This window comes from Oncorhynchus mykiss, chromosome 16, assembly GCF_013265735.2.
Source record: "Oncorhynchus mykiss isolate Arlee chromosome 16, USDA_OmykA_1.1, whole genome shotgun sequence".
Classification (NCBI taxonomy): domain Eukaryota; kingdom Metazoa; phylum Chordata; class Actinopteri; order Salmoniformes; family Salmonidae; genus Oncorhynchus; species Oncorhynchus mykiss.
This window is the reverse complement of record NC_048580.1, coordinates 6247480-6271993: the sequence shown is the minus strand read 5'-3', so window position 1 is coordinate 6271993 and position 24514 is coordinate 6247480. Positions and strand designations below refer to the sequence as shown.

General features: G+C 41.0%; 1 protein-coding gene across 2 annotated transcripts in view; it reads right to left on the bottom strand.

Annotated features, from left to right (window-relative positions):
- Positions 1–19311, bottom strand: part of slc29a3 (solute carrier family 29 member 3) — a 36462-nt gene extending 17151 nt beyond the window's left edge. Inside the window, exons 1-4 of one of the 2 annotated variants that reach the window (XM_036946039.1) lie at positions 18746–19311; positions 5360–6117; positions 3308–3550; positions 1301–1383 (exon numbers count right to left, since the gene is read on the bottom strand). In XM_036946039.1, the coding sequence (XP_036801934.1) occupies positions 1301–1383; positions 3308–3550; positions 5360–5476 (443 nt within the window). In that variant the 5' untranslated portion in view covers positions 5477–6117; positions 18746–19311. The remainder of the gene's footprint in view (positions 1–1300; positions 1384–3307; positions 3551–5359; positions 6118–18745) is intronic. The other variant, XM_036946041.1, reaches the window with a different exon arrangement.
- Between the last annotated feature and the right edge of the window lie 5203 nt (positions 19312–24514).

Below are 24514 nucleotides of genomic sequence, written 5' to 3'. Positions count from 1 at the left end.
CAGGATGGTAAGTTGGTGGTTGAAGATATCCCTCTAGTGGTGTGGGGGCTGTGCTTTGGCAAAGTGGGTGGGGTTATATCCTTCCTGTTTGGCCCTGTCCGGGGGTGTCCTCGGATGGGGCCACAGTGTCTCCTGACCCCTCCTGTCTCAGCCTCCAGTATTTATGCTGCAGTAGTTTATGTGTCGGGGGGCTAGGGTCAGTTTGTTATATCTGGAGTACTTCTCCGTCGGTGTCCTGTGTGAATCTAAGTGTGCGTTCTCTAATTCTCTCCTTCTCTCTTTCTTTCTCTCTCTCGGAGGACCTGAGCCCTAGGACCATGCCCCAGGACTACCTGACATGATGACTCCTTGCTGTCCCCAGTCCACCTGACTGTGCTGCTGCTCCAGTTTCAACTGTTCTGCCTTATTATTATTCGACCATGCTGGTCATTTATGAACATTTGAACATCTTGGCCATGTTCTGTTATAATCTCCACCCGGCACAGCCAGAAGAGGACTGGCCACCCCACATAGCCTGGTTCCTCTCTAGGTTTCTTCCTAGGTTTTGGCCTTTCTAGGGAGTTTTTCCTAGCCACCGTGCTTCTACACCTGCATTGCTTGCTGTTTGGGGTTTTAGGCTGGGTTTCTGTACAGCACTTTGAGATATCAGCTGATGTACGAAGGGCTATATAAATAAATTTGATTTGATTTGAACCACTAGAGCAATTATCAGGGGTCAAGCATCTTGCTCAAGTGTACAACATCATTAATACGTAACATTCCGTTCAGCCAGAGGGACGGAGACTACGTTCATAATTGTAGACTGTCCCAGACCAAGCCTGATCCCAGATCTGTTTGTGCAGTTGTGAGTTGTTAACTAACTAGGAGTTGGCAAGACAGCACACACAGATCTGGGATCAGGTGTTTACCCATTTCCTTTAGTAGAGGAGATTCAGCAACTCTCGGAGGACAATGGACGTTAATACAAGGAAAGCTCTTAAAGGGCTAAAACGTGTTAAGTTTCAGGAAGTAGCAGTGATGCCTTCCCTTAGCACTTAAAAAGGTCCAAACACACTGCAGGACTGTGATATGAAGGTCACGGTGTGGAAGGACACTGAGTCCTTTATATCCAGAACAGACCGTCTGTTTGGCTGAGAGAACACGTGACCTCACAGGCTCCAAGTGTTTGTAGCCAGGCCTACTGATTGGCTGATTGAATCTGGTTCCTTTAATGATGTTCTCTGAAACAGGGATTTGGCCTCTGTGTGTGTTTTGTAGGTAGTTGAGGACCAGACAGGACCGAAGGCATTGTGGAGGTTACCTGTTAACTAGTAGGTAGTTGAGGACCAGACAGAGGACCGAAGGCACTGTAGAGGCGATGGCCAGATAGCTCTCAAAGTAATCCTGTCAAGGCCATAGGGAAACATTCACATTTTAGTCATTTAGCAGAGATTCTTATCCAGAGAGTCTAACAGTCAGGGCATTCATCACAGACCTTCCCCACTCACAGCCCGTCAACCCTTATACGGGCTGAAAATGGCAGATTTAGTCTAAATTGAAACTCAGTGTCTGTACAGTAACATGCTATACATGATGTCAGTGTCTGTACAGTAACATGCTATACATGATGTCAGAGCTCAGTGTCTGTACAGTAACATGCTATACATGATGTCAGTGTCTGTACAGTAACATGCTATACATGATGTCAGAGCTCAGTGTCTGTACAGTAACATGCTATACATGATGTCAGAGATCAGTGTCTGTACAGTAACATGCTATACATGATGTCAGTGTCTGTACAGTAACATGCTATACATGATGTCAGAGCTCAGGTTCTCCATTTGATCCACAGTACCGAGGATAACATGACTTTACACCCTGAGGTGTCCTGAACAGAATAAGCCTGTTTGTTGTATTGTGAACACAATTAGCAGGGGATCACGTGTAACAGTATAGCTTCTGTCCCTCTCCTCGTCCCAAACTGGGCTCGAACCAGGGACCCTCTGCACACATCAACAGCAGTCACTCACGGAGCATCGTTACCCATCGCGCCACAAAAGCCATGGCCCTTGCAGAGCAAGGGGAACTACTACTTCAAGGTCTCAGAGCGAGTGACGTCACTGACTGAAACACTATTAGCGCACCACCGCTAACTAGCTAGCCATTTCACATCAGCCACACACGCACCTGAACGCAGTCAGGACTCCTTTCTACGGGCACCAACATTACAATCTGTTTGTCTGAAGTGGCTTTTGGAACGGTTAACACTATAGTTTAACTAGCCATGTTGGCAATAGAATTACTTTAAAATGACACCCACTATTTATATCTTTATTTAACTAGGAAAGTCAGTTAAGAACAAATTCTTATTTTCAATGACGGCCTAGGAGAGGGGCAGAACGACAGATTTTTACCTTGTCAGCTCTGGGATTTGATCTTGCAACCTTTCGGTGACTAGTCCAACGCTCTAACCACTAGGCTACCTGCCGTCCCTACACTCTAACCACTAGGCTACCTGCCGTCCCTACACTCTAACCACTAGGCTACCTGCCGCCCCTACACTCTAACCACTAGGCTACCTGCCGTCCCTACACTCTAACCACTAGGCTACCTGCCGCCCCTACACTCTAACCACCAGGCTACCTGCCGTCCCTACACTCTAACCACCAGGCTACCTGCCGCCCATACACTCTAACCACTAGGCTACCTGCCGTCCCTACGCTCTAACCACTAGGCTACCTGCCGTCCCTACACTCTAACCACTAGGCTACCTGCCGCCCCTACACTCTAACCACTAGGCTACCTGCCGTCCCTACACTCTAACCACTAGGCTACCTGCCGTCCCTACACTCTAACCACTAGGCTACCTGCCGTCCCTACACTCTAACCACTAGGCTACCTGCCGTCCCTACACTCTAACCACTAGGCTACCTGCCGTCCCTACACTCTAACCACTAGGCTACCTGCCGTCCCACACTCTAACCACTAGGCTACCTGCCGTCCCTACACTCTAACCACTAGGCTACCTGCCGTCCCCCCCCTCTTATAATTGTGTTGCAAGTGAAAGAACACTTCAATTCCTGTCAAGTGATTTAATGCAGTAGACACACACACACACACACACACCTTCACACACACACCTTCACACACACACCTACACACACACCTTCACACACACACACACACACACACGCACTTTCACACCTACACACACACACACCTTCACACACACACACACACACACACACACACACTCACACCTTCACACACACACACGCACACACACACACACTCACACACACACACCTTCACACACACACACACTCACACTAAGGTCTGAGCGCGGCTCCTCTCCGTGCCCGTCAGTATTATTGCTCAGCTTGTAGGTCCAGTAGTGTTTAGCTGTAATGAAGAAGTTCCAGGGGAGCAGGGAGCCGATGCCCAACAGGAAGAAGATCATGTACACCATACAGTAGGAGTCTTCTGGACAGTGGCGGGAGGCTAGGGGCCGCCCGGTGGCCCCCGGGGGTCCTGCATGGTGCTGCTTGGGCAGGAGAGGGGCCCTGTCTATCTACAATGTAAGGAAGTGGATATGGGGAAAAGTTATAAAAGTTAGCATTGGGTTAGTGTAGCACTGAAAATAAAGCAGTTTAATATTCACTATAATGTCCAGAGTTTTTAGATTTTTTGCCTTTCTAAATGATATGTTGTGATGTCCACACCTTAGCGCGCGCACACACACACACACACACACACACACACACACACACAATTGTGCAAGTTCTCCCACTTAAAAAGATGAGAGAGGCCTGCAATTTTCATCATAGGTACACTTCAACTATGACAGACAAAATGAAAAAAAAAATCCAGAAAATCACATTGTAGGATTTTTAATGAATTTATTAGCAAATTATGGTGGAAAATAAGTATTTGGTCAATAACACAAGTTTATCTCAATACTTTGTTATATACCCTTTGTTGGCAATGACAGAGGTCAAACGTTTTCTGTAAGTCTTCACAAGGTTTTCACACACTGTTGCTGGTATTTTGGCCCATTCCTCCATGCAGATCTCCTCTAGAGCAGTGATGTTTTGGGGCTGTTGCTGGGCAACACGTACTTTCAACTCCCTCCAAAGAATTTCTATGGGGTTGAGATCTGGAGACTGGCTAGGCCACTCCAGGACCTTGAAATGCTTCTTACGAAGCCTCTCCTTCGTTGCCCGGGCGGTGTGTTTGGGATCATTGTCATGCTGAAAGACCCAGCCCCGTTTCATCTTCAATGCCCTTGCTGATGGAAGGAGGTTTTCACTCAAAGTCTCACGATACATGGCCCCATTCATTCTTTCCTTTACACGGATCAGTCGTCCTGGTCCCTTTGCAGAAAAACAGACCCAAAGCATGATGTTTCCACCCCCATGCTTCACAGTAGGTATGATGTTCTTTGGATGCAACTCAGCATTCTTTGTTCTCCAAACACGACGAGTTGAGTTTTTACCAAAAAGTTATATTTTGGTTTCATCTGACCATATGACATTCTCCCAATCTTCTTCTGGATCATCCAAATGCTCTCTAGCAAACTTCAGATGGGCCTGGACATGTACTGACTTAAGCAGGGGGACACGTCTGGCACTGCAGGATTTGAGTCCCTGGCGGCGTAGTGTGTTACTGATGGTAGGCTTTGTTACTTTGGTCCCAGCTCTCTGCAGGTCATTCACTAGGTCCCCCCCGTGTGGTTCTGGGATTCTTGTGATCATTTTGACCCCACGGGTTGAGATCTTGCGTGGAGCCCCAGATCGAGGGAGATTATCAGTGGTCATGTATGTCTTCCATTTCCTAATAATTGCTCCCACAGTTGATTTCTTCAAACCATGCTGCTTACCTATTGCAGATTCAGTCTTCCCAGCCTGGTGCAGGTCTACAATGTTGTTTCTGGTGTCCTTTGACAGCTCTTTGGTCTTGGCCATAGTGGAGTTTGGAGTGTGACTGTTTGAGGTTGTGGACAGGTGTCTTTTATACTGATAACAAGTTCAAACATGTGCCATTAATACAGGTAACAAGTGGAGGACAGAGGAGCCTCTTAAAGAAGAAGTTACTGGTCTGTGAGAGCCAGAAATCTTGCTTGTTTGTAGGTGACCAAATACTTATTTTCCACCATCATTGGCAAATAAATTCATAAAAAATCCTACAATGTGATTTTCTGGATTTTTTTTCTCATTTTGTCTGTCATAGTTGAAGTGTACCTATGATGAAAATTACAGGCCTCTCATCTTTTTAAGTGGGAGAACTTGCACAATTGGTGGCTGTCTAAATATTTTTTTGCCCAACTGTATATATATACACACACGACTAACACATCTTGAAACTTGTTGATGACATTTACCTCATCAGTGTCCTGTCCCTCGGTCTCCTCGTCAGACATAGCGGAGGCGTGGATGGGAGAAGCTGCCCAGTAGGAGTTTACACTGGCCTGTAGAGACTCTGTACCATCAGCCATCATCACACACAGGGGGAAGAGGGAGACAAGAGAGGAGAGAGGGATGGAGGAGAGAGGGATGGAGAGGGACAGGAGGAGAGAAGGAGAGACAGGGGAGGGGAGGGGGAAGAGGGAGGAAAGGAGAGAGGGTGGAATGTTTCTCCAGGGGTGTGTAGGACTGCTCTACCCAAGGTTGAGGTCCATAGTGTGGGGGAAAGACTCAGGCGACACTGGGGACCAGGACAGTATGGGTAGTCAGGCTGACACTGGGGACCAGGGCAATATGGGTAGTCAGGCTGACACTGGGGACTAGGGCAGTATGGGTAGTCAGGCTGACACTGGGGACCAGGGCAGTATGGGTAGTCAGGCTGACACTGGGGACTAGGGCAGTATGGGTAGTCAGGCTGACACTGGGGACTAGGGCAGTATGGGTAGTCAGGCTGACACTGGGGACTAGGGCAGTATGGGTAGTCAGGCTGACACTGGGGACCAGGGCAGTATGGGTAGTCAGGCTGACACTGGGGACCAGGGCAGTATGGGTAGTCAGGCTGACACTGGGGACCAGGGCAGTATGGGTAGTCAGGCTGACACTGGGGACTAGGGCAGTATGGGTAGTCAGGCTGACACTGGGGACTAGGGCAGTATGGGTAGTCAGGCTGTAGCACCTACAGATAGAGGGAGGAAGGAGAGAAGGACAGAGACATGGGAGGGGGAAGAGAGAGGAAAGAGAGAGAAGGACAGAGACAGGGGAGGGGAAGAGAGAGGACAGAGACAGGGGAGGGGAAGAGAGAGGAAGGAGAGAGAAGGACAGAGACAGGGGAGGGGGAAGAGAGAGGAAGGAGAGAGAGGTCAGAGACAGGGGAGGGGGAAGAGAGAGGAAGAAGAGAGAGGACAGAGACAGGGGAGGGGAAGAGAGAGGAAGGAGAGAGGACAGAGACAGGGGAGTGGAAGAGAGAGGAAGAAGAGAGGACAGAGACAGGGGAGGGGAAGAGAGAGGAAGGAGAGAGGACAGAGACAGGGGAGGGGGAAGAGAGGAAGGAGAGAGAGGTCAGAGACAGGGGAGGGGGAAGAGAGAGGAAGGAGAGAGGACAGAGACAGGGGAGGGGAAGAGAGAGGAAGGTGAGAGGACAGAGACAGGGGAGGGGGAAGAGAGAGGAAGGAGGGAGAGGTCAGAGACAGGGGAGGGGGAAGAGAGAGGAAGGAGAGAGAGGTCAGAGACAGGGGAGGGGGAAGTGAGAGGAAGGAGAGAGAAGGACAGAGACGGGGGAGGGGAAGAGAGAGGAAGGAGAGAGAGAGGACAAAGACAGGGGAGGGGAAGAGAGAGAGGTCAGAGACAGGGGAGGGGGAAGAGAGAGGAAGGAGAGAGAGGACAGAGACAGGGGAGAGGAAGAGAGAGCTCACATGAATGCATTTGAGCAAGGACCATGACAGTTATAGTACAGAGTATAGTGCTGTTATCTGTACCATGTAACAGGAGCACACACACGTATCCTCCACACTTATAAAACGGGAAGTTCAGGATGACCGTGACCCCTGACATCAGCACATGACCCACAACACCACTCAGATACTTATAGACATACGTCTGTGCGTGTGTGTGTGCGTGCGCGCGCGTGTGCGTGTGTGCGTGCATGCATGCATGTGTGTGTGTGTGGGGGTGTGTGTGTGTGTGTGTGCGCGTGCGTGTGTGTGTGTGTGGGGGTGTTGGTGTGTGTGTGGGTGTGTGTGTGTGTGTGCATGCATGCATGTGTGTGTGTGTGGGGGTGTTGGTGTGTGTGTGGGTGTGTGTGTGTGTGCATGCATGCATGTGTGTGTGTGTGGGGGTGTTGGTGTGTGTGTGGGTGTGTGCGTGTGTGTGTGTGTGTGCGTGCATGCATGCATGTGTGTGTGTGTGGGGGTGTTGGTGTGTGTGTGGGTGTGTGTGTGTGTGTGTGTGTGTGTGTAACACCATGGTAAAGGGATGTCACAGACAGTTAGGTTAGAGGTGAGAGAGCATTAGACATAGCTGCTTGTGTTCCACTTAAAAGTGGAATGTGAAAACTACCTCTCCTCCCTAGTTGAGACAGGTCTATATAGACACAGAAGTAGACTAACACCACAGTTAACTGTTAAAGACAGGTCTATCTAGACCTAACACCACAGTTAACTGTTAAAGACAGGTCTATATAGACACAGAGGTAGACTAACACCACAGTTAACTGTTAAAGACAGTCCTAACTTCCACCACAGTTGAAATATTTCATCTGTCCTTGACTGGATAAAACAAGAAAGAAAGTCTCACACTATGTGGGAGAATGGTGGGAATCCAGCGAACTTCTGGAAAGTAGTTAACCTGTTGGATCTCTAGGGGCGCTATTTCATTTTTGGATAAAAAACGTTCCCGTTTTAAGCGCGATATTTTGTCACGAAAAGATGCTCGACTATGCATATTCTTGACAGTTTTTGAAAGAAAACACGCTGAAGTTTCAGAATCTGCAAAGATATTGTCTGTAAGTGCCCCAGAACTCATTCTACAGGCGAAACCAAGATGATACTTTGTAGGCATATCATTGGAAGATTGACCATAAGAGACTACATTTTCCAAGTGTCCGCCTGGTGTCCTGCGTGGAATTCGGTGCGCAAACGCCAGCTGCTTGTACTTTTCCATTTGATTGAGGGGAGAAACCATGCTTCCACGAACGATATATCATTGAAGAGATATGTGAAAAACACCTTGAGGATTGATTCTAAACAACGTTTGCCATGTTTTCAGTCGATATTATGGAGTTAATTTGGAAAAAAGTTCGCGTTTTGAGGACTGAATTTTCGTTTTTTTTTTTGGTAGCCAAATGTGATGTGCAAAACGGAGCTATTTCTAATACACAAAGAATCTTTTTGGGAAAAACTGAGCATCTGCTATCTAACTGAGAGTCTCCTCATTGAAAACATCCGAAGTTCTTCAAAGGTAGATGATTTTATTTGAAGGCTTTTATGTTTTTGTTGAAATCTTGCGTGCTGGATGCTAACGCTAATGCTAACGCTAAATGCTACGCTAGCTAGCCACTTTTACACAAATGATTGTTTTCCTATGGTTGAGAAGCATATTTTGAAAATCTGAGATGACAGTGTTGTTTACAAAAGGCTAAGCTTGAGAGATGGCATATTTATTTCATTTCATTTGCGATTTTCATGAATAGTTAACGTTGCGTTATGGTAATGAGCTTAGGTCTGTAAATAGAATCCCGGATCCGGGTTTGGTTGACGCAACAGGTTAAATATCTTTGAAACACCCCCCCTAAGATTTGGAAAGCAGCATACGTCCTCTTCCTATGTCCTCTTCCTATGTCCTCTTCCTATGTCCTCTTCCTACGTCCTCTTCCTATGTCCTCTTCCCCATAAAAGAGGAGAGAGATCCTTCTGACTTCTGTCAAATTCACCAATTATTTTTGTCTTTCCAAAGATTTAGAATCCCTGGCCAACTCTCAGCTAATAACTTTTTAAACTTCTCATTCTATTCTAAATGTGCATCAATCTGGTATTGGATCTGGACATCGCACCATTTCACCAATCTGGTTTAGGATCTGGACATCGCACCATTTCACCAATCTGGTATTTGATCTGGACATCGCACCATTTCATCAATCTGGTTTAGGATCTGGACATCGCACCATTTCATCAATCTGGTTTAGGATCTGGACATCGCACCATTTCATCAATCTGATTTAGGATCTGGACATCGCACCATTTCACCAATCTGATTTAGGATCTGGACATCGCACCATTTCACCAATCTGGTTTAGGATCTGGACATCGCACCATTTCACCAATCTGGTTTAGGATCTGGACATCGCACCATTTCCCCAATCTGGTTTAGGATCTGGACATCGCACCATTTCAGCTGATGGTTATAGAGCAGCTATTCCCAAATGGTTTTGACCTGGATCCCCAGAGGTACGGTAAAATTTGAGAGATGAGCTTAAAGTTTTCTTTACTGACCATAATTTTCACTTGTCTGACCGCTTGCATGATGATGAGTTTCTCACACGACTGGCCTATCTGGATGATGTTTTTTCTCACCTGAATGATCTGAATCTAGGATTACAGGGATTCTCCGCACCTATATTCAATGTGCGGGACAAAATTGAGGCGATGATTAAGACATTGGAGCTGGCCTCCCGGGTGGCGCAGTGGTTAAGGGCGCTGTACTGCAGCGCCAGCTGTATCACCAGAGACTCTGGGTTCGTGCCCAGGCTCTGTCGTAACCGGCCGTGACCAGGAGGTCCGTGGGGCGACGCACAATTGGCCTAGCGTCGTCCAGGTTAGGGAGGGGTTGGCCGGTACCAGCGACCAAGGTTGCCAGGTGCACGGTCTTTCCTCTGACACATTGGTGCGGCTGGCTTCCGGGTTGTATTAAGAAGCAGTGCAGCTTGGATGGGTTGTGTATCGGAGGACACATGACCTTCGTCTCTCACGAGCCCGTGCGGGTTGTTGTAGCGATGAGACAAGATAGTAATTACTAACAATTGGATACCACAAAATTGGTGAGAAAAACGGGCTAAAATAAAAAATTAAATACAATTTTCTTTAAAGAAGTTGTTGCTCTTCTCTGTCTGCATTAACAAGGACAACACACAGATCTTTCCATCATTGTATGATTATTTGTGTGCAAATTAACTCAAGCTTGTGATATAGCGAAGCACCTGAGTGAGTTGGGTGCGCAATTTTTTTTAACAAGTCAGTTAAGAACAAATTCTTATTTTCAATGACGGCCTAGGAACAGTGGGTTAACTGCCTGTTCAGGGGCAGAATGACAGATTTGTACCTTGTCAGCTCGGCGATTCGAAATTGCAACCTTCGGTTACTAGTCTTACTAGTTACTAGCTCTAATCACTAGGCTACACAGGTACTTTCCCTAAATGGATGACACAAACAACTGGATTCGTTATCCCTTTCATGCCCTGCCTCCAGTCCAGTTACCGATATCTGAACAAGAGAGACTCATAGAAATTGCAACAAGCGGTTCTGTGAAAATTGAAGTTAATCAGAAGCCACTGCCAGATTTCTGGATAGGGCTGCGCTCAGAGTATCCTGCCTTGGCAAATGGCGCTGTTAAGACACTGATGCCCTTTGCAACCACGTACCTATGTGAGAGTGGATTCTCTGCCCTCACTAGCATGCAAACTAAATACAGGCACAGACTGTGTGTGGAAAATGATTTTAGACTGAAACTCTCTCCAATACAACCCAACACTGCAGAGTTATATGCATCCTTTCAAACACACCCTTCTCATTAACCTGTGGTGAGTTATTCACCATTTTCGATGAATAAATAAATTCTCACAAAAAATTTTTCAGATGGACTGCATATTTATTAATTGAATGGTTCTATAAATATCTGAGCATTTGGATGTTAGTCATTAGTTAGTCATCTAACATTAGTTACATGTTAGTCATACAACTTCCCCTACTGTATGTATGTATGTATGTATGTATGTATGTATGTATGTATGTATGTATTTATGTATGTATTATTTTATGTATGTATTATTTTGCTCCTTTGCACCCCATTATTTCTATTTCTACCTCTTCCACTGCAAATCTACCATTCCAGTGTTTAACTTGCTATATTGTATTTACTTCGCCACCATGGCCTTTTTTGCCTTTACCTCCCTTATCTCACCTCATTTGCTCACATCGTATATAGACTTGTTTCTACTGTATTATTGACTGTATGTTTGTTTTACTCCATGTGTAACTCTGTGTTGTTATATGTGTCGAACTGCTTTGCTTTATCTTGGCCAGGTCGCAATTGTAAATGAGAACTTGTTCTCAACTTGCCTACATGGTTAAATAAAGGTGTTCTCAACTTGCCTACATGGTTAAATAAAGGTGTTCTCAACTTGCCTACCTGGTTAAATAAAGGTGTTCTCAACTAGCCTACCTGGTTAAATAAAGGTGTTCTCAACTAGCCTACCTGGTTAAATAAAGGTGTTCTCAACTAGCCTACCTGGTTAAATAAAGGTGTTCTCAACTAGCCTACCTGGTTAAATAAAGGTGTTCTCAACTAGCCTACCTGGTTAAATAAAGGTGTTCTCAACTAGCCTACCTGGTTAAATAAAGGTGTTCTCAACTAGCCTACCTGGTTAAATAAAGGTGTTCTCAACTTGCCTACCTGGTTAAATAAAGGTGTTCTCAACTAGCCTACCTGGTTAAATAAAGGTGTTCTCAACTAGCCTACCTGGTTAAATAAAGGTGTTCTCAACTAGCCTACCTGGTTAAATAAAGGTGTTCTCAACTAGCCTACCTGGTTAAATAAAGGTGTTCTCAACTAGCCTACCTGGTTAAATAAAGGTGTTCTCAACTAGCCTACCTGGTTAAATAAAGGTGTTCTCAACTAGCCTACCTGGTTAAATAAAGGTGTTCTCAACTAGCCTACCTGGTTAAATAAAGGTGTTCTCAACTAGCCTACCTGGTTAAATAAAGGTGTTCTCAACTAGCCTACCTGGTTAAATAAAGGTGTTCTCAACTGGCCTACCTGGTTAAATAAAGGTGTTCTTAACTAGCCTACCTTGTTAAATAAAGGTGTTCTCAACTAGCCTACCTGGTTAAATAAAGGTGTTCTCAACTGGCCTACCTGGTTAAATAAAGGTGTTCTCAACTAGCCTACCTGGTTAAATAAAGGTGTTCTCAACTAGCCTACCTGGTTAAATAAAAAATAAAACATTTGCAGACGCTCTTATCCAGAGTGACTTACAGTAGTGATTGCATACATTTCCATAATGGCCCCCAGTGGGAATCGAACCCACAACCCTAGCGTTGCAAGTGCCATGCTCTACAAACTGAGCCATTCGGGACAAAGATGAGGTAAATCCACTTTAAGCTTGAAAGCACCTCATTGCTGGAACCAACTACAAAATACAGTTGGATGTTCTGGTGCCGCTGTGCAATTTTAAATATTGATTGGGGACCGACTTATGGGGAATGTCTTATTGGGGAATGTCTAATTGAGGACCGTCTTATTGGGGAATGTCTTATTGGGGAATGTCTTATTGGGGAATGTCTTATTGGGGGCCGTCTTATTGAGGAATGTCTTATTGAGGAATGTCTTATTGGGGACCGTCTTATTGAGGAATGTCTTATTGGGGACCGTCTTATTGGGGAATGTCTAATTGGGGAATGTCTAATTGGGGAATGTCTTATTGGGGAATGTCTTATTGGGAAATGTCTTATTGAGGAATGTCTTATTGAGGAATGTCTTATTGAGGAATGTCTTATTGGGGAATGTCTTATTGGGGAATGTCTAATTGGGGACCGTCTTATTGGGGACCGTCTTATTGAGGAATGTCTAATTGAGGAATGTCTTATTGAGGAATGCAACTGCTTGTCTTGAATGTTTGTGTTGTACTGTATTTTACTTGTATGTTGTATTTGAAAATTATATATATATATATATATATATATATATATATATATATATATATACACACTGCTCAAAAAAATAAAGGGAACACTTAAACAACACAATGTAACTCCAAGTCAATCACACTTCTGTGAAATCAAACTGTCCACTTAGGAAGCAACACTTGACAATACATTTCACATGCTGTTGTGCAAATGGAATAGACAACAGGTGGAAATTATAGGCAATTAGCAAGACACCCCCAATAAAGGAGTGGTTCTGCAGGTGATAAACACAGACCACTTCTCAGTTCCGATGCTTCCTGGCTGATGTTTGAATGCTGGCGGTGCTTTCACTCTAGTGGTAGCATGAAACGGAGTCTACAACCCACACAAGTGGCTCAGGTAGTGCAGCTCATCCAGGATGGCACATCAATGCGAGCTGTGGCAAGAAGGTTTGCTGTGTCTGTCAGCATAGTGTCCAGAGCATGGAGGTGCTACCAGGAGACAGGCCAGTACATCAGGAGACGTGGAGGAGGCCGTAGGAGGGCAACAACCCAGCAGCAGGACCGCTACCTCTGCCTTTGTGCAAGGAGGAGCAGGAGGAGCACTGCCAGAGCCCTGCAAAATTACTTCCAGCAGGCCACAAATGTGCATGTGTCTGTTCAAACGGTCAGAAACAGACTCCATGAGGGAGGTATGAGGGCCCGACGTCCACAGGTGGGGGTTGTGCTTACAGCCCAACACCGTGCAGGACGTTTGGCATTTGCCAGAGAACACCAAGATTGGCAAATTCGCCACAGGCACCCTGTGCTCTTCACAGATGAAAGCAGGTTCACACTGAGCACGTGACAGACGTGACAGTCTGGAGATACCGTGGAGAACGTTCTGCTGCCTCCAACATCCTCCAGCATGACCGGTTTGGTGGTGGGTCAGTCATGGTGTGGGGTGGCATTTCTTTGGGGGGCCGCACAGTGTGCTCGCCAGAGGTAGCCTGACTGCCATTAGGTACAAGGGGTCTGAGGATCTCATCTCGGTGAGACCATATGCTGGTGCGGTTGGCCCTGGGTTCCTCCTAATGCAAGACAATGCTAGACCTCATGTGGCTGGGCTAGGCTACCTGCCGTCCCTACACTCTAACCACTAGGCTACCTGCCGTCCCTACACTCTAACCACTAGGCTACCTGCCGTCCCTACACTCTAACCACTAGGCTACCCTGCCGTCCCAGTATAAGTATAAGTAATATATATATAAGTAATATACAGGGTCTCTTTCACAAGGCAGTCATATATATATATATATATATATATATTATTACTTACTTAAGTAAGTAATAATATATATAAGTAAGTAATAATATATATAAGTAAGTAATAATATATATAAGTAAGTAATAATATATATAACTAAGTAATAATATATATAAGTAAGTAATAATATATATAAGTAAGTAATAATATATATAAGTAAGTAATAATATATATAAGTAAGTAATAATATATATAAGTAAGTAATAATATATATAAGTAAGTAATAATATATATAAGTAAGTAATAATATATATAACTAAGTAATAATATATATAAGTAATAATAATATATATAAGTAAGTAATAATATATATAAGTAATAATAATATATATAAGTAAGTAATAATATATATAAGTAAGTAATAATATATATAAGTAAGTAATAATATATATAAGTAAGTAATAATATATATAACTAAGTAATAATATATATAAGTAAGTAATAATATATATAAGTAAGTAATAATATATATAAGTAAGTAATAATATATATAAGTAAGTAATAATATATATAAGTAAGTAATAATATATATAAGTAAGTAATAATATATATAAGTAAGTAATAATATATATAAGTAAGTAATAATATATATAAGTAAGTAATAATATATATAAGTAAGTAATAATATATATAAGTAAGTAATAATATATATAAGTAAGTAATAATATATATAAGTAAGTAATAATATATATAACTAAATAATAATATATATAAGTAAGTAATAATATATATAAGTAAGTAATAATATATATAACTAAGTAATAATATATATAAGTAAGTAATAATATATATAAGTAATAATAATATATATAAGTAAGTAATAATATATATAAGTAAGTAATAATATATATAAGTAAGTAATAATATATATAACTAAGTAATAATATATATAAGTAAGTAATAATATATATAAGTAATAATAATATATATAAGTAAGTAATAATATATATAACTAAGTAATAATATATATAAGTAAGTAATAATATATATAAGTAAGTAATAATATATATAACTAAGTAATAATATATATAAGTAAGTAATAATATATATAAGTAATAATAATATATATAAGTAAGTAATAATATATATAAGTAAGTAATAATATATATAAGTAAGTAATAATATATATAACTAAGTAATAATATATATAAGTAAGTAATAATATATATAAGTAATAATAATATATATAAGTAAGTAATAATATATATAAGTAAGTAATAATATATATAAGTAAGTAATAATATATATAAGTAAGTAATAATATATATAAGTAAGTAATAATACATATAACTAAGTAATAATATATATAAGTAAGTAATAATATATATAAGTAATAATAATATATATAAGTAAGTAATAATATATATAAGTAAGTAATAATATATATAAGTAAGTAATAATATATATAACTAAGTAATAATATATATAAGTAAGTAATAATATATATAAGTAATAATAATATATATAAGTAAGTAATAATATATATAAGTAAGTAATAATATATATAAGTAAGTAATAATATATATAAGTAAGTAATAATATATATAAGTAAGTAATAATATATATAAGTAAGTAATAATATATATAACTAAGTAATAATATATATAAGTAAGTAATAATATATATAAGTAAGTAATAATATATATAAGTAAGTAATAATATATATAAGTAATAATAATATATATAAGTAAGTAATAATATATATAAGTAAGTAATAATATATATAAGTAATAATAATATATATAAGTAAGTAATAATATATATAAGTAAGTAATAATATATATAAGTAAGTAATAATATATATAACTAAGTAATAATATATATAAGTAAGTAATAATATATATAAGTAAGTAATAATATATATAACTAAGTAATAATATATATAAGTAAGTAATAATATATATAAGTAAGTAATAATATATATAAGTAAGTAATAATATATATAAGTAAGTAATAATATATATAAGTAATAATAATATATATAAGTAAGTAATAATATATATAACTAAGTAATAATATATATAAGTAAGTAATAATATATATAAGTAAGTAATAATATATATAACTAAGTAATAATATATATAAGTAAGTAATAATATATATAAGTAAGTAATAATATATATAACTAAGTAATAATATATATAAGTAAGTAATAATATATATAAGTAAGTAATAATATATATAACTAAGTAATAATATATATAAGTAAGTAATAATATATATCAGTAAGTAATAATATATATAACTAAGTAATAATATATATAACTAAGTAATAATATATATAAGTAAGTAATAATATATATCAGTAAGTAATAATATATATAACTAAGTAATAATATATATAACTAAGTAATAATATATATAAGTAATAATAATATATATAAGTAAGTAATAATATATATAAGTAAGTAATAATATATATCAGTAAGTAATAATATATATAACTAAGTAATAATATATATAAGTAAGTAATAATATATATAAGTAAGTAATAATATATATAACTAAGTAATAATATATATAAGTAAGTAATAATATATATCAGTAAGTAATAATATATATAACTAAGTAATAATATATATAAGTAAGTAATAATATATATAAGTAAGTAATAATATATATAAGTAAGTAATAATATATATAAGTAAGTAATAATATATATAAGTAATAATAATATATATAAGTAAGTAATAATATATATAAGTAAGTAATAATATATATAAGTAATAATAATATATATAAGTAAGTAATAATATATATAAGTAAGTAATAATATATATAAGTAAGTAATAATATATATAAGTAAGTAATAATATATATAAGTAATAATAATATATATAAGTAATAATAATATATATAAGTAAGTAATAATATATATAAGTAATAATAATATATATAAGTAATAATAATATATATAAGTAAGTAATAATATATATAAGTAAGTAATAATATATATAAGTAATAATAATATATATAAGTAATAATAATATATATAAGTAAGTAATAATATATATAAGTAATAATAATATATATAAGTAATAATAATATATATAAGTAAGTAATAATATATATAAGTAAGTAATAATATATATAAGTAAGTAATAATATATATAAGTAAGTAATAATATATATAAGTAAGTAATAATATATATAAGTAATAATAATATATATAAGTAATAATAATATATATAAGTAAGTAATAATATATATAAGTAATAATAATATATATAAGTAATAATAATATATATAAGTAGTAATAATATATATAAGTAATAATAATATATATAAGTAGTAATAATATATATAAGTAATAATAATATATATAAGTAAGTAATAATATATATAAGTAAGTAATAATATATATAAGTAAGTAATAATACATATATATGTCTGCCTTGTGAAAGAGACCCTGTTCTCAATGGCGACTCCATAAATGCACCCAACAATGTAATGGGGTAAACCTAACCAATGCTTTGGCATGCAGGGGGTTGCTGCAGTACCCCTACTTCCCGTGGCTATGTCTTGACTGTGAGTCTGTCCCCGTGGCAATGCCTTGACTGTGAGTCTGTCCCCGTGGCAATGCCTTGACTGTGAGTCTGTCCCCATGGCAATGCCTTGACTGTGAGTCTGTCCCCGTGTCCTTGACTGTGAGTCTGTCCCCGTGTCCTTGACTGTGAGTCTGTCCCCGTGACTATGCCTTGACTGTGAGTCTGTCCCCGTGTCCTTGACTGTGAGTCTGTCCCCGTGACTATGCCTTGACTGTGAGTCTGTCCCCGTGTCCTTGACTGTGAGTCTGTCCCCGTGTCCTTGACTGTGCCAGACCCACTAGGACGACACCAGTCGATTTAAATGAAAGTATCCAGCCTACAGTTAGGGAGTTTATGAAAACGTTATCTCTCGTTGACAGACTACTTAAACATAACGAAGCATCTGACCAAATTACGCAAGCTTTTAGTTCTGGGTTAACCGATTTCAATGAAAACGTGACCAGACAGATCACATGAAGCCACAATACTTTTTTTCCAGTGAACCAATGTCACTCATATAGTTCTAGGTGTGATGTGATTAAATGATGCGGTCTTCCGTTCTGCTATTTTCTTGCAAAACAAGAATTTTGCAACCTCTTTTTGATGAGCCAGTCAACCAGAGAGGACTATAGGATTGTAAAGTGCTGATCCTGCATCCGTAAGTATCACGTGTTGGCAGGCATGGAAATAGAATCACGACTTTAATTCTAGTTCTGTGTTTTGCACAACTGCTGCGGTAAAATGATGCATCGACTAGGCTAATTCACAATCACATCAGCCTGAGATTGACTAGTCTGAAACTGTGATCACGAGTTTAGTGGCTATATTTGTTCATAACGCATCTATCCCCCAAAACACAATAGTAGTTCAACCGGTTCACCTGCCTTTCCACACTGCAACAGCAATCGAGTAGCCTTTATACGCTCCCTTCATCATTCGTTTGATTGAATCCATGGTACTACATATCAAACCGGTAACACCGTAATGGAACAGATTTATCGAAACGTTCAGAATACACCGTCAGTCACCAAGAAAACAAATATCCCTGATCGATATTCACGTAGCATCAGATACTCACCTACTATTCGACGCGTGTCATCTATCAATCAGCATGAGAATGAAAGCACACATTCGCTGATGTTGTTGGCTTTGGCCTGTCAGAATAGGTTGAATCCGATGTAAAAGTCAGACTTGTGTTGTTGTTGTCTCAGTAGTCGGTCGTCACCAGTTACCACAGCCACAGAGTTATAAACTCCGCCCTTTTCTTAAATGTAGCTTCTTAAAATTGGATTTTAAACCTCACCATAAGCACAATGTTAACCTTATGCTTAACTCTAACCATCAATTAAGACCAAAAGCTATTTTTTTGTTAATATACATTGACGATTTTTTTTATTTTGCACTTTGTAGTTGTGGTAACTAGTGGAAACCAAACCGTCCCCGCTGTGTTTCTCTCAAGTTCCTGACTTCAGACACCAGAGTATTGTTTTAAATGTTTTGTTTTATTTAACCTTTACTTAACTAGGTAAGTTCGTTAAGAACAAATTGTTATTTACAACGACGGCCAAACCCGGACGAAGCTGGGCTAATTGTGCGCCGCACCTCTGGCACTCAAAAATCACCGCCGGATGTGATACAGCCTGGACAGCAGAATCCAGAGCAGTCGTCGCAGGTATTCACAATGTATCCACGAGTGTATGGATTAATCGTGCAGTACTCATATTCAACAGTATACGGCAACGTGGGACCGCATATTTCGTTAGCGATGGTTTAGAAAAGTAATACCCGTGTATTGTGAATGAATAACGCACAGCCCTCATTTATTGTACCAGTCAACCTACTATGGTGTATTGAACACTTCCATGGGAAAAAACAAAGCAACGTGGATGTTTTGGAGTCTGATAACTCTGAGGAGCACTTGGGTACTGAGCATACTAAACCAAGCTAGTCTGGGTGATTCCCTCCACCATCCTCTTCCAAAGGCAAGATAGTAATGCTTGCGAATTTAATCTAAACACGCTAATCAACGCAGAAAAAACCCCCCAAAATAACACGTACAGAAATGCTGTATTTAATGGATCTTCAAAGATGTGTTTTATATGTTTAAATGTATAAGAAATATTTCGCATAATAAAAAGTGAGAACTGAGTCAAGTTGGAGCACGACTGTGTGTCATGACTTGTCTGTTAGTGATGTCATATACAAGTGTGTTCATTTAACGTGTCCACAGAGAATGGGCTGTTTTCCCCTTCTCTTTTTATTGAGCAGACTTGAGTTTGATTGTGAAGGCAAACTGCAAATTCCACTATTGTGGCTAGCTTCATAACACATAACCCAGTCCGGTCGAGCCTCACTTAGCCAACTGGAGCTAGCTGGCTGCTTATAATGTTAGCTTTGGGCAACAGGGTAGATGTCTAGCTAATGTCGTTATTTTCATGAACTGAAGTTCGATTTCAATAGGAGAACAACAAGTGGCTAACTAGCTAATACTCACTCACATGGATTCCCAAATCATTGCTAAGAATAATGAAAATGACTGCAGTTTATACTGGTCATTGTGTTCAGGCTGGTTGTATTGGTGCTAGCTAGGTATCAAGCTAAAGCTTCTGATAACATCTGTATCAAAGATATCTGCAAACATTTTTGATTCTGCTCTGATTTCAAATGCCTCAGCACAGACGTTTTCCCATTTGGTTGAACAAATAATGCCTTATTACCAACTCAGTATTGTAAACACAAATTCAGCACACACAACATTCTACAATATAATTTTGTTATTTGACGTGTGTTTATTTTTTGACACACAAAGACCCAAACAGCATTCCATAGAAATCTACCTGAAAGATGGGGCGTATGGGGGGTGATAAGTGACAGAATTAAGCCAAGGCAACCGTACCACTGTGTGGCTGTCGCCTACCATTGAACGCCTTACTAACGCCTGCGTGACGGCTGTGTGTAACGAACACGGCGTCATACCAACGCCTGCGTGACGGCTGCGTGTAAACTAACACGTCGTCATACCAACGCCTGCGTGACGGCTGCGTGTAACTAACACGTCGTCATACCAACGCCTACGTGTTAATGAAAGGCATAAAGGTGCATAGTTTCTATTTATATGAATTAAATCTCAAACATAAATGTTAGAAACTTACCTTTTTTACCCGTGCAAGCCGACATTCCGAAGTAGCCAACTTGAGGCTTGTGTATTTCCTGTTTTCGCTGATGGGCCTAGAAAAGATTATGTCCAATCTATAGGTAATCTGTCTTTCCCTCAACACCTCATGGCATGGTATGTTATCTCACCGTTTTCAGATCTAAATCTTGTTAGCCAATCACAGACTGTGTTGTTCCCAGTGTTAGACAACCAATAAGAGCTGTGTCCGTGGTTTTCAGTCGAATTGAGGAGTTCATAGGCTTTCGAAGAGGTGCTATTCGGAATCCTTGGAAGATGTGCTATTCGGGATCCTTGGGGTGTCCATACCTCAATCATGTATACATGGTTAGTTAAGGGTTGTAGTTTAGGGTTCAGGGTTGTAGTTTAGGGTTCAGGGTAAGGTCATCCCAAGGAATCTGTAAAGCAGTGACCGTTCATAGGGTTATAGTTTAGGGTTCAGGGTAAGGTCATCCCAAGGAATCTGTAAAGCAGTGACCGTTCATAGGGTTATAGTTTAGGGTTCAGGGTAAGGTCATCCCAAGGAATCTGGAAAGCAGTGACCGTTCATAGGGTTGTAGTTTAGGGTTCAGGGTAAGGTCATCCCAAGGAATCTGGAAAGCAGTGACCGTTCATAGGGTTGTAGTTTAGGGGTTCAGGGTAAGGTCATCCCAAGGAATCTGGAAAGCAGTGACCGTTCATAGAGTGAAAGAAGGGTATTTGAGAGTTCGGCGGCGATACAGACAATTGTTTTATTACATTTTTTATTTTTTGAGAGTGTCCAGCCCAGACAGTTTCCTTAGAGACGATTGAAAAAATGACCAAGATGTCTTTGATCCGATTGAGGAGCAAGTAGGAAATGTTTAAGTAGTGATATGGTTAGGAAATATTTAGGCCTACTGTGTTGATGAGGCAAATTTTCTTTATTTGAAAATAATTACTTTTTGTTGATACCAGGTTGTACGAAAGACTATTGAGAGTAAATATTAGTTTAACACAGGAGAGTTGTAGCTCTGCCCACCGGTGACGTGGAGCAGATTATGCTGGGCAATCAATATTTCTTTATTTGACCTTTATTTAACTAGAACACAATGACGGCCTAGGAACAGTAGGTTAACTGGTCTAGGAACAGTGGGTTAACTGGTCTAGGAACAGTGGGTTAACTGATCTAGGAACAGTAGGTTAACTGGTCTAGGAACAGTGGGTTAATGGTCTAGGAACAGTAGGTTAACTGGCCTAGGAACAGTAGGTTAACTGGTCTAGGAACAGTGGGTTAACTGGTCTAGGAACAGTGGGTTAACTGGTCTAGGAACAGTGGGTTAACTGCTTTGTTCAGGGGAACAGTGGGTTAACTGGTCTAGGAACAGTGGGTTAACTGGTCTAGGAACAGTGGGTTAACTGGTCTAGGAACAGTGGATTAACTGGTCTAGGAACAGTGGGTTAACTGGTCTAGGAACAGTGGGTTAACTGGTCTAGGAACAGTGGGTTAACTGGTCTAGGAACAGTAGGTTAACTGGTCTAGGAACAGTGGGTTAACTGGTCTAGGAACAGTGGGTTAACTGGTCTAGGAACAGTGGGTTAACTGGTCTAGGAACAGTAGGTTAACAGGTCTAGGAACAGTGGGTTAACTGGTCTAGGAACAGTGGGTTAACTGCTTTGTTCAGGGGAACAGTGGGTTAATGGTCTAGGAACAGTAGGTTAACTGGCCTAGGAACAGTGGGTTAACTGGTCTAGGAACAGTGGGTTAACTGGCCTAGGAACAGTGGGTTAACTGGTCTAGGAACAGTGGGTTAACTGGCCTAGGAACAGTGGGTTAACTGGTCTAGGAACAGTGGGTTAACTGGTCTAGGAGCAGTGGGTTAACTGGTCTAGGAACAGTGGGTTAACTGGTCTAGGAACAGTGGGTTAACTGGTCTAGGAACAGTGGGTTAACTGCTTTGTTCAGGGGAACAGTGGGTTAACTGGTCTAGGAACAGTGGGTTAACTGGTCTAGGAACAGTGGGTTAACTGCTTTGTTCAGGGGAACAGTGGGTTAACTGGTCTAGGAACAGTGGGTTAACTGGTCTAGGAACAGTGGGTTAACTGGTCTAGGAACAGTGGGTTAACTGGTCTAGGAACAGTGGGTTAACTGGTCTAGGAACAGTGGGTTAACTGGTCTAGGAACAGTGGGTTAACTGGTCTAGGAACAGTGGGTTAACTGGTCTAGGAACAGTGGGTTAACTGGTCTAGGAACAGTGGGTTAACTGGTCTAGGAACAGTGGGTTAACTGGTCTAGGAACAGTGGGTTAACTGCTTTGTTCAGGGGCAGAACGACAGATTTTTACCTTGTCAGCTCAGGGATTCGATCCAGCAACCTTTCGGTTACTGGCCCAACGCTCTAACCACTAGGCTACCTGCCGCCCCTACACTCTAACCAATAGGCTACCTGCCGTCCCTACACTCTAACCACTAGGCTACCTGCCGTCCCTACACTCTAACCACTAGGCTACCTGCCGTCCCTACACTCTAACCACTAGGCTACCTGCCGTCCCTACACTCTAACCACTAGGCTACCTGCCGTCCCTACACTCTAACCACTAGGCTACCTGCCGTCCCTACACTCTAACCACTAGGCTACCTGCCGTCCCTACACTCTAACCACTAGGCTACCTGCCGTCCCTACACTCTAACCACTAGGCTACCTGCCGTCCCTACACTCTAACCACTAGGCTACCTGCCGTCCCTACACTCTAACCACTAGGCTACCTGCCGTCCCTACACTCTAACCACTAGGCTACCTGCCGCCCCTACACTCTAACCACTAGGCTACCTGCCGCCCCTACACTCTAACCACTAGGCTACCTGCCGCCCCTACACTCTAACCACTAGGCTACCTGCCGTCCCTACACTCTAACCACTAGGCTACCTGCCGTCCCTACACTCTAACCACTAGGCTACCTGCCGTCCCTACACTCTAACCACTAGGCTACCTGCCGTCCCTACACTCTAACCACTAGGCTACCTGCCGTCCCTACACTCTAACCACTAGGCTACCTGCCGTCCCTACACTCTAACCACTAGGCTACCTGCCGTCCCTACACTCTAACCACTAGGCTACCTGCCGTCCCTACACTCTAACCACTAGTCTACCTGCCATCCCTACACTCTAACCACTAGGCTACCTGCCGTCTCTACACTCTAACCACTAGGCTACCTGCCGTCCCTACACTCTAACCACTAGGCTACCTGCCGTCCCTACACTCTAACCACTAGGCTACCTGCCGTCCCTACGCTCTAACCACTAGGCTACCTGCCGTCCCTACACTCTAACCACTAGTCTACCTGCCGTCCCTACACTCTAACCACTAGGCTACCTGCCGTCCCTACACTCTAACCACTAGGCTACCTGCCGTCCCTACACTCTAACCACTAGTCTACCTGCCGTCCCTACGCTCTAACCACTAGGCTACCTGCCGTCCCTACGCTCTAACCACTAGGCTACCTGCCGTCCCTACACTCTAACCACTAGGCTACCTGCCGCCCCTGCACTCTAACCACTAGGCTACCCGCCGTCCCTACACTCTAACCACTAGGCTACCTGCCGCCCCTACGCTCTAACTACTAGGCTACCCGCCGCCGCTACACTCTAACCACTAGGCTACCTGCCGCCCCTACGCTCTAACCACTAGGCTACCTGCCGCCCCTACACTCTAACCA